The sequence below is a fragment of the Diachasma alloeum genome, unplaced genomic scaffold (assembly GCF_001412515.2).
Source record: "Diachasma alloeum isolate Michigan unplaced genomic scaffold, Dall2.0 Dall_scaffold_00557, whole genome shotgun sequence".
Classification (NCBI taxonomy): domain Eukaryota; kingdom Metazoa; phylum Arthropoda; class Insecta; order Hymenoptera; family Braconidae; genus Diachasma; species Diachasma alloeum.
Genome location: NW_021680689.1, coordinates 518,290 through 533,124, shown reverse-complemented (window position 1 = coordinate 533,124; position 14,835 = coordinate 518,290). Strand labels below are relative to the sequence as shown.

The window sequence follows — 14,835 nt, the reverse complement described above, 5'->3', positions numbered from 1 at the left end:
GGGGAGGGGGCTATTTGTCATTTTTGTTTACTCACTTTGAGAGGGCGATGTCGAGGCGAATGGTGGATTACTTCTGAGGGATGTCGAGGACAGGTGATCGGGGGACGCACCTGCACGCGTCTGCACACCTGACAGCAGGGTTGGCGGGAGTTTTGAATGGGAGGGAAGGTGACTGTGATGGTAGGGCGGTGGGTTTTTTTTTCGGGAACGTGAACGAGTCTGTTTATTTATTTAGTGCTCGAAACAACAGAAACATTTTTTAATGAAAACCCGGATGTTGCCAATGTTTAGTATTGTGAAGGACAAATAATGTTATGAATAAAATATATGTGAGAACATATCACTCAAATGCGCACTGATAGCATATTGAGAAATATTGAGAAATGTATGACACAATAATATAAAATAAATGACAATGCTCGTAAAAATACATAAACGCTGAACAGTAGTTGGAAAACAAAAATAAAATAAATTGGAGATATCTCCTGAATAAATGGGGCGATTGGAACGAATCGGGGCTCATTTTGAAGTCTGAAAAAATACCTTCAAAATGAAAAAAAAAATCGATGATTTTCACTTTGCGGATGTTGAGTTATTGAGGATTTAAAACGGTCTGTTTTTATCTGAATTTTAGACGAAATAAAAATCGTTAAATTTATTGTTCATTTCAGAAATTAAAAATGAGTTTTTGGTTTTGAGTTGTCGTTAATTTAATGACTGCTTGAATTTTCACATCCACTGGGGCAACTTGAGACTATGTTCTAGTTATTTTTTTAATGGATTAAGAATTGGAGTTTAATGAGGTGTGAAAATCGATTTTTTTTATTTATGTGTTTTGTGATGAAACTTCCTTTTGTTTTTCATTTTTTAGCTCAAAGCTGTTGTTGTAGATGAACAGTTGAAGGTCCTGGATGAGGCGTATGTCCAGTTCGACAATGATCTTCCGGAATTTCGGTAAAAATGAAGAAAACTAGGGAATTTAAGGGATTATTCGTCTAGATAAATGCCACATTTTTTTATAGCGCAATTGTTTATTGAGACGATTAAAAAGAATATTATTATTTTTTTACTCAATTATTTTTTTTATAAATTAAAAAAATTATAATTATTTGATTCAGTGAACTTTATTAATTAAATCCCACGGAATTCTCGACAAAAAAATCTCGAGAATTCAAGCAATTATTAATCTAAATAGATAAAAAATTATTTTAATAACGCAATTATCGACGGGACAAAAAATATATTAATTCCTTTAATTAATTAATTAATTAGTTCAAATCAACGAAGAAAGACGATAATTATTGAATTTAATCAACTCGATGAATTGAATTCGCGGAAATTCTCTTCGACAAAGTCTTTCGAAATAGTTTAAAAAACAATTAAAATTCCATCAGCACATATGGAGGAGTGATTCACAGAAAGCAGAGCCCGAGTGTCGTTCAGGCACCGTGTCTCATGTGGGTCAAGGCCCTGGACATGCTCCTGGACAAGCTGAGGGTATGCGGAGTGGATTTCGCCCGAGTCCGAGGTATTTCCGGTTGCGGCCAGGTAGGTCTTCGTTGTCTTTGATCCCGCCGATTGCATCATCACACATTTATTTTGATTGAATTCCGAATGGATTTCAGCAACATGGGACTGTGTATTGGAGCAGGGGGAGTCGAGAGACACTGAGGAATCTCAGACCCGAAAAATTCCTTCATGAACAATTGGCTAATGCCTTTGCTACGTCCATGGCACCCGTGTGGATGGACTCTAGCACTCGGGGGGAGTGTGCGATTATTGAGGAGAGGATTGGTGGTGCTCTAGTGAGATAAACAATTTTTTTTTTAATTTTGTTTAAAATTTTTCGATTTTTTTAATTCTAATTCTAATTTTTTTATTTTTTTTAATTCTTTGATTTTTTAGTTATTTTTTCGACTAATATTTTTTCAATTTTTTTAGTTAAATATTTAAAGATCAATTCTATAGAAAAACAATATTGAAACACATTTGCAGTGCGTTTTTTTAATTCGTAAAACACGTTGCAACAAAAAAAAATGAAACACATTTTTATTGTATTTTTTATTATTTTTTCTTTCTTGAAAATTAAAATTAAAGTAGATTTTCATTTCATCTTTTTCAGTGCTATATTGAAGAACTAATTTTATAGAAAAGGAAAGAAATAAAAAAAAATTAGAACACATTTTATTTAAAAAAAAATTTTCGTTATTTTTTCTTCTCTAAAAAATAAAATTTATACATATTTTCACTCCATTTACTCGATGCGATATTCAAGAATTGATTTTATAGAAACGAATGAAGTATAGAAAAAAATTGAAACACATTTTATTAAAAAAAACAATTCACGAATTTTCAATTTTTTTTTTTACTAAAATTACGAATTCTCTAGAAATTAGCTGAAATGACGGGTTCACGTGCTTACGAGAGATTTTCCGCCGCTCAAATAACGAAAATTCACCGGACTAGACCGGATGTTTACAACACGACAGAGGTAAACAGTCACCTTATTGACTATTCGTGAGTCGTAATAATTCCGCAATAATGAATTCCAGAGGATCTCGCTTATAAGTAGTTTCGTCGCCAGTCTTTTCATCGGGGATTACGCACCGATCGATCACTCCGATGGATCCGGCATGAATCTACTGGACATTCGAACCAAAGACTGGAGCGGCGATCTTCTCCAAGTACTTTTCCATTTTTAATTCTTACTTTTCACTGGAAAATTCCGCATCCAATTGATTTGTTTTTTATTTTCTTTTTAAAAATTGAGATTATTTATTATTTCATATAAAACAATAATTTTTTATCGATAAATTATGGAAAATTAATGAGTTGTAACACCTTAAATCATTAAGATTAAACATTAATTTTTAATGATTTTTTAAAATGAAATATCTTAATATTTTCTATTTAATTTCTGAATTTTGTCGTTTTCCTTTTCGACTTTATTGCATTTTTTTTATAAAATAGATCTGTGCTCCGAATTTACGAGACAAACTAGGAGATACGGTACCTTCTTATGCAGACCTCGGTCCCATTTCCAATTATTTCGTCGAGAGATTTGGATTCAACGAGGAGTGCAGAGTCGTCGCCTTCACTGGGGACAATCCTGCCTCTTTAATGGGTAAATTACTTCTAGATGTTAAAGGACTTTACGAGAGAGTGAAGGAAATTTTTTTCAATTCGATAAAAAATTAAAAATTAAAAATTAAAAATTAAAAATTGAAAATTAAAAATGAAAAACTAAAAATTAAAAATTAAAATTCTTCTGAATCCATCCATCCCCTAGAAAATTTCCAAATAAAAAATTGAAAAAAATTGAAAAATGATTTTCACAGGAATGAGATTACAAAAGGGTGACCTTGCGTGCAGCCTAGGGACCAGTGACACTCTATTCCTGTGGCTAGACTCGCCTAAAACAGTGACTGAGGGTCACATATTCTGCAATCCGCTTGACAGCGACGCTTACATGGCCTTGCTCTGGTAAAAAAATAATTACTGAAAAATAAAAATTAAAAATGCTGAAAATTCGGACATAATGAATAACCCATCGGCTATTGATCTTCAGAAAAGTTTATTCGATGATTGATGAATTATTCCCCCGGGGAAATAACACGAGACCATTGCTTTCCAGCTTTAAAAATGGGTCTCTGACTCGGGAAAGAATTCGCGACAGCGCGGCGGGAGGCTCATGGCAACTGTTCAATGAATTATTGGACAGTACACCGAGGGGTAACTTTGGTAACATGGCTATCTACTTGGACACCAGAGAAATTTTTCCCCCATTAATCGGCGACTACAGGTTCAATAAAGCTGATGAAAAAATATCAAGATACAGTTCCAAAGAAGTTGAGGTCAGGGCACTTGTCGAGGGACAATTTATCGCTAGGAGGGCGTCTGCTGAGGATTTCGGATTTGTCATAGGTTTTTCCTGCATTTTCATCCCCAATTTATTCATCAAATCATGATTTTTCAGTCATAATCTAATTATTTCATAATTAAAAATTTTCTAATTTTTTATTTCCAAATTTACTCTTTTTTCCATCGTTTTTTTGGTGACGAATGGGTTTAGGATGAAATGCCAAGAGATTTTTTGCAGGAAATGAATTTCTGTTGGAAAAACTCTCGACATTTCTTTCTAAATTTCATTTAAAACCGTCAATTGTCTAAATCCATATTTTTATTTTTATAATTGTCTAATTATCTTTCTAATGAGTGAATTTAGGAGAAAATGTTAGAGAACATTTTTTGTAGCTGAGGAAAGTCTCTACAAAAAATATTCTCTGACATTTCCTCCTAAAACCCCTCATTATCGAGATAATTGTGAATTAATGAAGATTAAATTTAGTTTCCACGTTTTTTAATAAAAAAATTCAATTCTCTAGGACCTAATTGTCGAATTATAGCAACTGGAGGTGCTTCTGCGAATAAAGCTGTCCTCCAAGTCCTCTCTGACGTCTTCAATTCCCCAGTTTACACTTCAGTAAGTGGAAAATGACATTATTTAAACATTTTCGTGTTAAATCTTGAACTTTACCCCCAGGAAATGAAAAATTCAGCTGTCCTGGGAGGTGCATACCAAGCGAAGCACGCCCTCCAGGGCCGTGAATCATCCTTCGAACGAATAACAAGTAGCATTCCAGAGCCAACGTTGTTGTGCCGACCCTACAGCGACGCTGAATCGGTGAGAAATCGTCAGTCCAGTCCCCAATTAATCCCTCAATTCCGGATATTTTTTGTTTCAGATATACAAACCAATGCTCGAACGCTATCGCAAGATCGTAGCCCAATTGTTAGAGACGAATAAACCTAGCTGAGACATTCCGTCCGTAATTGACTAGATAATTAAGTAATTAATTAATTAATTAATCAATTATAGTATAAATCAGGATTCCGCCCGAGGAGTTTGAAAAATTCCTGCAAGTCTAGTGAACAATCAACGAATTTTTGAATATTTTTACTACGAGAATTTTAATTATTAATGACTAATGAAATTAAATGGTGAAGTAATAAATTACCTCAATTAATTGATGAATTCATCGGGATGATTTTATCCTTTAAAATAAAAATTTAGGTAATAAATTCACTTTTTAAGAATAATTCTTCAATTTTACGTCTTCTAAATTAACTGTTCCTTAATTAATTAAATAATCACGCAATGAGGCAATCAATTGATGAATTCTTTAAGCCTTTCATTCCATAAAATCGAAATTTATTCCTCAAAAGCAGCTCACTCCATACATTCGCACAAAATTAATTCGAATCCACTGAAAAATCACTGAATTTCCAATGATTTTTATACAAAAATCTTGAGTAACCAATGACTAATACACGAAATCATGAACCAAAAAATTCCTCAAGATATTTTCTGCTCAAAATCAAACGAGTCCAAGTTGCTGAGAATAAGTTGATTTCCCCCAATACTTCTTTCATTAATTTTTTTATCGCAATTTTTTAAATTAAATCTTTTATCAAGTTAATAAAGTGCGATTACAATAATTCCCCAGTCTGATTAGAGAATTAATTGTGTCAAGACGATTCCCTCAATTCATCTTTAATTTTCTCACAATTCACATTCGCAATTCTGTTCATTAAACATTTTATCAACTTAATAACCTCCTCTCCAGTGTAAATACTTGCCAAGTCTGCTTTGAAATTACTGTCACCAAGACGATTGAATACCTGAAGCTTTTAATTTGTATTTTCTTTTTTTCTACAGTCGATTAGAACCCCTCAATTCCCAAAAATAATTCATCCCTTTTACTTCTTCCTGCCACCCCTCTCCTTGGGCAAGAGATTGACGACACTCCCACTGCTGAGATTATAGTACCCCAAGGAATTGAGATCCTTGCAGAAGATGCCCTCAGTCTGGATCTTCTGCTTGCCAGGCGGCATCCCAATCATCTCGCAAATGCTGGCCTTCAGAGTCGCCACAGTGTCATTCGGCTGGAGAGTGATGCTGAGGGTCTGTCCATTGAGCTTCCAGTCTGGTTTATCAGTCATCAGAGGAACGACAACACTCAGCTGGACAGGTCCCTTGTGCCTAGCGAGGAACTGCGCCTCGGGGATGAGAGAGTCCTCGCTCTTCGCTTTTTTCGCCGGCGACTCCTCCTCGGGGACACTCTCCATGGGGTGCTTGAGCCCCATTTGCTGAGGAATCGGTGGCTGCATGACCGGTGGCGCTGGCATGAATGGGGACATTGAAGGGGTCATCAGGGGTGGAGGTCTGATCGGTGGCATCGGCGCCATCATCATCATGGGGGGCTGGGGGGGCATCATCGGGGCCTGGGGCATTCCCATGTGCATTGTCATCGTGGGTGGTGGTGGCTGCTGAGGGACTTGAATGGGCTTCGGCACTGGGGGCTTTGGTGGGGCCTTCAGGGTTGCCTGGGGCTTCGAGGCAACTGCTGCCATGTGATTCAACTCTGCAGCTCGACTTGTCACCGGTTTTGGACCGATTTTCTCCTTCTCCTCGTCGGGGAGGAGACCCTTTACCTGAGGACAATTATATTGAATTAACAAATTTAAAAATAACAATATATTTTAATATTGTTTGATTGTTTTCAATAATTTAATTATGATAATTACATTGACTAGTGCACAGATTAAATCAATAACAATTAAGTCTGCGACGTTAAAATAAAGAGAAAATGAAAATTGAGAAATAAAAAAAATCAATATGTAATAAATACCTTGTGAATCTGATGAATTTGCTCCTCCAACGTGATATTGGCTCTAGCAGCCCTAGTAGCAGCCTCAACACTCGACGTGTGTCCATCCCAAGTGACTTTATCGTCCTTCCTGGTGTCCTCCTCCCCGATTTTCTTACCGATCGCCGTCTCCTCGTCCCCAATACCGAAAATGTCAGTACGTCTCTCAGCCAAGTGCTTCAATGAGGCGTTGACAGCAGCTCCAGAGGCGTAAACCGACTCCTGGTCCACCTTCTCCTGGTGCTTGTCCCTCTGCTCGACCCAGCGGGAGTCCAGCAGACCAATGTGCATGTGCTCCTCCACCTTCTTCCCCAGGATCTCTCCAGTCAGAGGTGACACCAGGATGACGTCCGAGGGGATTGGTCTCGCCTTCTGACTGTGCTGCTTGGGATCGTAGCCCTTACGAATGATCACGTTCCCTGGGGCTGGGGGCAGCGGTGGGGGCTGCATGGTTCCTCGGTTCCCAGGGGCGTTGGGGGGCTCACTTGGGGTCTCTTCATCACTCGAGTCCTCCTCCATGTCCTGGACCTGATTCGGGGATTGAAGAGTTATTATTTGGAGAATTTCGGGAGAGGTTTCTGGTAAAATAATTTATATTTCATAAGCTTCACTGAAAATTGACCATTTGGAAAGTAATTGATAATCTGAATTGGCGGCTGACTGTTGGATACACAATTGCAAATTTCTTGAAATTGATTTTCAATTGAAAATTTAAACTTATTGAATTAGAATTATTGTCGCTGGTTCGAATTCATGCAAAAGATTGTTATTTTTATTTTTTCTTTCATGAACCTAATTTCCATTTCTTTTAAATCGTTTATTCTCAAACTATTCTTTAATTAAAAATTCGTGAATAATTCTAAACTTTAATAGTTGATTAATGATTCATTTAGTAATGTAAGAATGGTTTAATACTGTCAATTTTACATATAACAAAATAATTTGATCCAAAAATAATTTTTTAGAATGATTTTTTCCTTTTCTCCTCTCCTCACTCAATAAATTAATGCCGGGGTAATGAGCATTAAAAAAAACCTTCAGTGTCCTTTTCACCCCCCATATGGACACCTCACCTGATTGTTATCCTTCGCAGATCGATCTCTATCATTTTCCGTCCTCTGAGGCATCTCGTCGTCCCCATCAGACTCGATCTGCATCTCCACGTCGTCTCCATCCTCGATCCTCTCCTGCATCAGCACACGCGCCCCCACTTCGTCTGGGGTCGTTGGAGCCGGGAAATTGCCGACCTCGAACTGCTGGTAGTCCACGGTCTCCACCACCACGAAGTCGTGCCAGTCTATCTGGGCGTAGGCCACACGCTCGCGCTCAAGCTCTTCCTCCTCCTTGCGACGCTGGGCCTCCTGGTACTTCAGCCATTCCGATCGGTATTTCACCTGGTCCAGGATGCTGTCCATCGAGGTGGACTCCTCCCGGAGGCGGGGGAGGAGGTCCTTCGGGGGGATCAGGACCTTTGTGTACTGCTCCAGGAGCTTGGTGAAGTACTGAAAGAGCGAGTGCTGGGGCCGCAGGAAATCGAATTGGAAGTTTCTTTGCTCGCGGTTCATCAGGTTCGTGAGGAACTGACGACCGTTTCGGGCGACGAACTGCGCGGTGAGTTTCACGATGTCTCTGAGGACGAGAAAATATTTTTTTTTTATGGAAAAAAATGATGAGGGAAATTTTTTATTGGCAATGAGGAAGAAACATTTTTTTAGATGAATGCATACAGAGAATTTCAAGACACTGTTTCTGTGCGAATAATTAAATTCTGACAATTTTATGATAAGTGTAGTAATTAAGGAGAGGATCCCAAAATTACCGAAGAGTTTTGAGTGCGATGTTTTGTATTCTGTAAATTCTTAAAATAGCCAAGCAATTTTCTGAAGAAAATTTCAGGAGTTGTAACATAAACATATCGTCCACAAGATGTTTTTAAAAACGTGGGAAGCTCTTAAGAATTGAGGTTTCATATTAAGAAATGAAATTATAAATTCAGATGAAGTCTGGTGAATTTACAAGAGAAAAGAATTAAAAAAATAGTAGAAAAATGCATAAAAAATCGATTTAAAAGAATTTTAACATTCGTTAAACATATTAATTCAGGGATATCAGAACTCACAAATCCAATGCTGATATTGAAGGCGGATCAGCAATGAACTCAAACTCAGCTGGTGGATCCTTCGGTACAAAAGGCTGTTCCACCTGCTTGAGGATCTCCTGCTGCTTCTGGTGGGCGCTCAGGGTGACTCCCCTGACTGTACCCACTGTCCCCACCGATGGCTCCTGTCCCCTTCCCTCCGTGAACTCCTTGACTTTGTGCTGATAGTAAGCATGATACGGATCCCCGAAATTCAAGAAATTGAACTTGGCGTTTCCCGTTTCGTTCTGGCGAATCCTCGACTCAAACTCTGGACCATTCCTGGCGACAAAGCTCGCAGTTTTGTCGACGATATCTGTTATGTTGATAATAAGAAAGAATATCATCTGGGGAATTACTCCTCAGCATTTTACAAACGTGAACATGATTTTTCAGAGAATTCCATTTTGAAGAAAAAGGAAGGTAAAACTGACTTTCTTAAATCCTCGATATCTCGTGACTGAACGAAGCAATTTGGACGAGTCAGGGGTCATTTCAAAGCTTGACAAATCCCCCTCAAAATGAAAAAAAAATCGTCCCATTTCACTCTGCCGATCTTGAGTTATCGACGATTGAAAGCGAATCGTTTTGCCCTCCTCACCCCTAAACCCATGTCCTTCCCCAAATCGTTCATTTATTCATTAATTAATTATTTCATCGTTGACAAAGGATACTCCTAACCTCCGGAGGAGGGTAGATGATGCCGACAATGGGCTGTGACGACGGCGCGACCTCCTCCCCCTCAATGGGAGGCGGTGGAACGACAACAGAATCCTGTCCTGGCATTTTCACTCTTCAATTGAACCAATTAATCACCACTTCACCACATTTTGTCATCGAAAACGATCGCAGGACTTTCGAAAATGTCCAACGGGTCCCGACAAATCCACGGAAATGAAACTCTCGAGCTCGTGGACTCACGAATGATCGGGGATTCCGCACAAAAGCGCCTCTAACAATCGAAATGAGAGGCCTCGCCTGATGTTCGTTGAGGATTCGCCCTCGACACGTGTGCGAAGTGCCCTCCCGGACATTTGTCCATTTGTCATTCGATTATTAGCCGGATCCACTGGTAATTATCCCGATAATCACACGTTTATCGATATATCAGTGAGCTAAATAGATTGAGCATTGAGGAGAGATGTGGGGATCGATGAGTCTCGTGGGGGTAATTAACCATTGTTGCATCATTCCAGGCTAATTAGGGGTTGGGATCATGCCTACTGTCGGCGTCAAACGTGACTCGCTGTTCAAAGCCCTGGGAAAAACATACTGTGAGTGAATTTTACGGTTTTTGCAGAAAGTGAGGTAAAATGGTACTTCTTCAATCTTCAATATTTCCTGAACTAATGAAACGATTTGGACGAGTCAGGTCTCATATTGAAGCCAGAAAGAATAGCTTTAAAATGGAACCAAATTTTTTGAATTTCACCCAGCGGTTTTTTTGCTATTGAGGATTGAAGCCGTTCATTTTATTCTGCGATAATTTATTTTGAGATTTGAGGGCTTTCTGATTTTTGGGGTTTTTTCAGCTGATGAGGAGTTCCAGACGCTGTGCTTCGCCTTCGGGCTGGAGCTGGACGAAGTGGTAATGATGGAGGATAAGATTTTTCATTAATATTTGATTATTTTTATTCTTTTGGGAGGATTGAGTAGAGGGGATGAAAAATTCATCGTGAAGAGGCGGATTTCTAGAGTTTTTTTAAGAATATCTTTGAAACTAGGGGATTTACCAGAAATTGTCGTGAAACCTTTTTTGTAGCCCGTAAAATTTTCTACAAAAAACGTTCTATGGGTTTTCCTCCTAATCCCAATAGATTCAGAAATATCCCCGAAATAAAGTGTGAGGAATTTTCCAGACGACAGAGAAGCAGATGATTTCGAAGGAGCAGGGAGTGGAGCAGAGTGCTGGAGCTTCTGAGGAGATCATCTACAGGATTGACATCCCCGCGAATAGATACGACCTCCTGTGTCTAGAGGGCCTCGTCACTGGGTTGTTGATATTCTTGGAGAAGTAATTTTTGACTCATCAGATATTTAAATAAAACTCGAAGCAAAATGTGAGACTGAAACAATTTTATTTCAGAATTTCAGCCCCTCGATACAAGACAATTGATCTGGACCAGAGAGAATCAATCGATATCACTGAGAGGGTAAGAAATAATCGAACATTTCGTCTCAATTTAATTAAATTATTTTTTTTATTTATTCATTCATTCACTCATTCATTTTATTCTTTGATTTATTCGATGAATTATTCTCTAGATGAAGTGACTTTATTATCAATTTATGATTCATTTGTTATTAATTTATTATAATTTTAAAATTAATTAACAATTAATTTTCATAATTATTCTTTTTAGTGCAAACAAATCCGTCCATACATCGTTGGTGCAGTCCTCAGAGGAGTGACATTAACGAAAGAATCCTACGACAGTTTCATAGATCTGCAGGACAAGTTGCACCAGAACATCTGCAGGAAGCGATCCCTCGTCTCCATTGGCACTCACGATTTGGATACTGTGAAGGGGCCATTCACCTACGATGCAAAACCACCAGAAGAAATTCGTTTCAAACCCTTGAATCAGGATAAGGAGTACAATGGACTCGAAATCATGGAACTTTATGCTGTGAGTCCTTCGAAGATTAATGAAATGGATTATTTAAACGATCAAAATAAATTATTTCATTCACTCATCTTTTTATGAAAATCACCTAATTTAATCATTTAATTAATTTTTTATTGGAATTAATTGAGGAAAATCACCAGAATTCATCGATAGAATTGATAAAAATTGGCAGTTTTACTTGATTAGTCCGTTTTTTTAATCAGAAGTTATTCTTTTTCGCAGCATCATGCACAATTGAAACAGTATCTGTCAATAATCAGAGACAGCCCAGTGTATCCAGTTGTTTTCGACAGTGAGGGGACTATTTTGTCATTACCACCGATAATTAATTCTGATCACTCGAAGATTACGTTGAATACTAAGAATATTCTCATTGAGGCCACTGCAACAGATCAAACGAAGGTATAAACATATTTTTTTCAATATTAAAGTTTCTTTAATGACAAAATATTTTCTGCAAGTTGAATTAAAATTTACAACATGAGCAAATTTATGAGTTACAAAGAAATGATTTCAGACAGTTGAATTAATTTTTCGTAAATTATTTATGGGAGAATGTCATAATCTACAGGAACAGATTTTTCCCCATTATTTTAATGTTTTTAATGTTGTAATGTTTTCTAACGGTTCAAAATGAATTCAACTTAGCTCTGACCTTAAAAATAAATAATATATAAGAATAAATAAATTGATAAATGGACTTGGATGAGCAATTAGTCAATTGTGCTTAATTAATTTATTTGAACTGCAGGCAGAAATTGTTCTCGACACTCTAGTCTGCGCCTTCAGTCAGTATTGCAAGAGCAAATTCACAGTTGAGACAGTGGGAGTTCGTGTGAACCCTGGAAAAAAGCCAATAGTCTTCCTCCCCCATCCAAAGTTGACGTACAGAACTGTCAAGATCAACAGCAAAGAGGCCGTGAATTACATTGGGGTGGAGTGCTCCCCAGAAAAAGTAGCTCGATTGCTCTCGAAGATGGGGCTACAGACGACTGTCGAGGGAGACGACCAACTGAGTGTGGAAATTCCACCAACTAGACACGATGTCATTCATCCCTGCGATATTTACGAGGACATTGCCATCGCCTGGGGGTACAACAACATCGAGAGGACCATCCCCCAGACCTCGACGGTTGGAAACGAATTCCCCCTGAATAAATTGTCTGATCATCTCAGGCAGGAGTTGGCTCAGGCTGGATTTACTGAGGCCCTCACTTTTTCTTTGTGCTCGAGGGAGGATGTCTCGGAGAAGTTGGGGTGGTGTTTCGATAAAATACCCGCTGTCACGATATCAAACCCCAAGACTCTGGAGTTTCAAGTAATTATTTCAACCAAAAACTCGATTTTTTTACGAGAAAAAAAAATCCGCCTGATTAATTCTGCGAATATCTCGAAAACTGGTGGGTTTAGGAGGAAATGTCAGAAAAACTTTTTTGTAGACGAGAAAATTTCCCACAAAAAATGTCTTATGGCATTTTCTGCTAAATTCGTTATTTGTGGAGATAATGAGAAAATTAACGAGAGGCATTTTTTCTTCATTCTCTTAAATTTGGAAAAACCTCGAGATTTTATTTTTTTTCACCGGGAATTGTCTAAAAATTGAATAGGTGGCGAGGACGTGTCTTCTTCCAGGACTTCTGAAGACAATTTCAGCCAACAAGAAGATGCCCCTGCCCCTCAAGCTCTTCGAAGTCTCTGATGTTGTTCTAAAAGACAAAAAAGCTGAGTGTGGAGCTAGGAATGAGAGGAGATTGTGTGCAGTTTACTGTAACAAATCTGCTGGGTTTGAGATCATTCATGGGCTTCTGGACAGGGTGATGCAGCTCCTGGAGGTCCCCTGGAGCGTCGACAAGAGCAAAAATGGGTATTACCTCGAGGCAGCCGAAGGTAAATCAATTCCTCAATTGAATTATCAAAACTCAATGCCATCGTCGTCAATTTTTCCATTGTTTTTACGCAGATCCGACGTATTTCCCTCAGAGATGTGCAAAAGTCATTGTTCATGGTCAGGTAATTGGGAAAATGGGAGTTTTACACCCGGAGGTTCTCCAGAAATTCGAACTGCACCTGCCCTGTTCATCAATTGAAATCAACATCGAACCATTCTTGTAGTGAACTTTTTGTAATTCACAGGAAACATTTTTATTTATTGCGTTTGAGGAGATCTAATAAATGAGGTCGCTTTTGCGTCTTTACACCAGTTGATTGTAATATTTGAAAAAAATTGGTGGTCATCAAAAAGTTTGTGACGACCAAGACAACTTTGAAAATATCTTGAGAAGGAGGGGATTTAGAAGGAAATTTCTCAGGACTATTTTTTTAGAAAATCCAATTCCCTGTAAAAAAGGTCTTATCATACTTCCCCCTAAACTCTGTTGTTTCCAAGATAAGGAGGCGTTTCCAAAGCACTCAAAAATTGAAAATAAACATGTGTAAATGATTTCGCAAAAATTATTTTAAAAAACTATAAAACCCTTCCCAAATTTCGATTTGTTCGAGATATTTCATTTCAATAAATTAAAGTTTGAATAGACTCCAGTTGAGTCGTTGAGTGTAACAAGGAAAAATAAATTTAAAGACCCCAAAAAATCATTATTTTCCATTTGATAATTTTTTATATGAACTCTAACTTTGATGAGTGTAAAATAAATCCATCAAATTCTTTCGCAGATTATTTTATAGACGACAGTCTCTTGTTTGACTAGGGTGTTTCCATCAGTGGCACCCCTGCACGTTCGAAACACGCCATTTCGAGACACCCAGAAGCAAAAATTATTAATTTTCGTAATAAGTATAAAATTTTAATTTTTTTTTTTCTAATTTTTCATGATTTTTAGGGGAGGTTGGGGTAAAACGAACACTTGACTTTTTAAAATATGTTAATGAAGGGTTGAAATATTGATAAAATTTAACAATTTTTTTTTCAATACAAAGAATAATTTTGTCCCTTTGTCCCTAAACTGAGCTCAATTGATAAATTTGTTTCTGAGTTATAAATTTTAAACTTTAAAAAAGTCCAAACTGTCCATTTTACCCCACCCTCCCCTAATTTCGTATTTTAATCTTCAAAATTCAATTCACAATGAAAAAAAAATGTAAATTTATCGCACTTTAAATCATTTTCGTTCCTTTACTACACTTTCACGAACGAATTCCCCAGACGACTCCCAAGGAAATCTCACAAATGAATTCCCCAAATCCAAAATGACTTCTCCAATTCAAAAACCCTGCGACTGACCGCCAAAAAAATTCACCCGTCGCTCCCCCTGACTCGCTCACTGCCTAGTCTGTGTCCCCTCCCCCAGGCTTTCGTACCTATCCTCAATCTCCGCGAAAATTCTCGCCGTCGAGCTCCCCC

At 37.9% G+C, this 14,835-nt stretch overlaps 3 protein-coding genes across 3 annotated transcripts in view; 2 read left to right on the top strand and 1 right to left on the bottom strand.

Annotated features, from left to right (window-relative positions):
- Positions 1-5,035, top strand: part of LOC107043245 (xylulose kinase) — a 5,551-nt gene extending 516 nt beyond the window's left edge. Inside the window, exons 2-12 of the mRNA XM_015264642.1 lie at positions 872-954; positions 1,395-1,548; positions 1,626-1,805; positions 2,390-2,491; positions 2,553-2,684; positions 2,971-3,124; positions 3,339-3,483; positions 3,635-3,924; positions 4,386-4,483; positions 4,544-4,684; positions 4,746-5,035. Coding sequence (XP_015120128.1) covers positions 872-954; positions 1,395-1,548; positions 1,626-1,805; positions 2,390-2,491; positions 2,553-2,684; positions 2,971-3,124; positions 3,339-3,483; positions 3,635-3,924; positions 4,386-4,483; positions 4,544-4,684; positions 4,746-4,817 — 1,551 coding nt within the window. The 3' untranslated portion in view covers positions 4,818-5,035. The remainder of the gene's footprint in view (positions 1-871; positions 955-1,394; positions 1,549-1,625; positions 1,806-2,389; positions 2,492-2,552; positions 2,685-2,970; positions 3,125-3,338; positions 3,484-3,634; positions 3,925-4,385; positions 4,484-4,543; positions 4,685-4,745) is intronic.
- Positions 5,036-5,195: 160 nt separating this feature from the next.
- Positions 5,196-9,767, bottom strand: LOC107043243 (splicing factor 3A subunit 1). Its single transcript, XM_015264639.1, has 5 exons — positions 9,522-9,767; positions 8,830-9,163; positions 7,784-8,339; positions 6,693-7,238; positions 5,196-6,495 (listed from the first exon to the last, which is right to left on the bottom strand). Exons 1-5 carry the CDS (start codon positions 9,631-9,633, stop codon positions 5,761-5,763), a joined length of 2,283 nt encoding a protein of 760 aa, XP_015120125.1. The 5' UTR covers positions 9,634-9,767; the 3' UTR covers positions 5,196-5,760.
- A 69-nt stretch (positions 9,768-9,836) lies between these two features.
- Positions 9,837-13,928, top strand: LOC107043244 (phenylalanine--tRNA ligase beta subunit). The gene is made up of 10 exons (XM_015264641.2): positions 9,837-9,919; positions 10,044-10,121; positions 10,380-10,435; positions 10,707-10,861; positions 10,934-11,000; positions 11,211-11,477; positions 11,700-11,879; positions 12,229-12,795; positions 13,085-13,364; positions 13,438-13,928. The coding sequence occupies exons 2-10, from the start codon at positions 10,064-10,066 to the stop codon at positions 13,587-13,589; spliced, it is 1,782 nt and encodes a 593-aa protein (XP_015120127.1). The 5' UTR covers positions 9,837-9,919; positions 10,044-10,063; the 3' UTR covers positions 13,590-13,928.
- Positions 13,929-14,835: the final 907 nt, after the last annotated feature.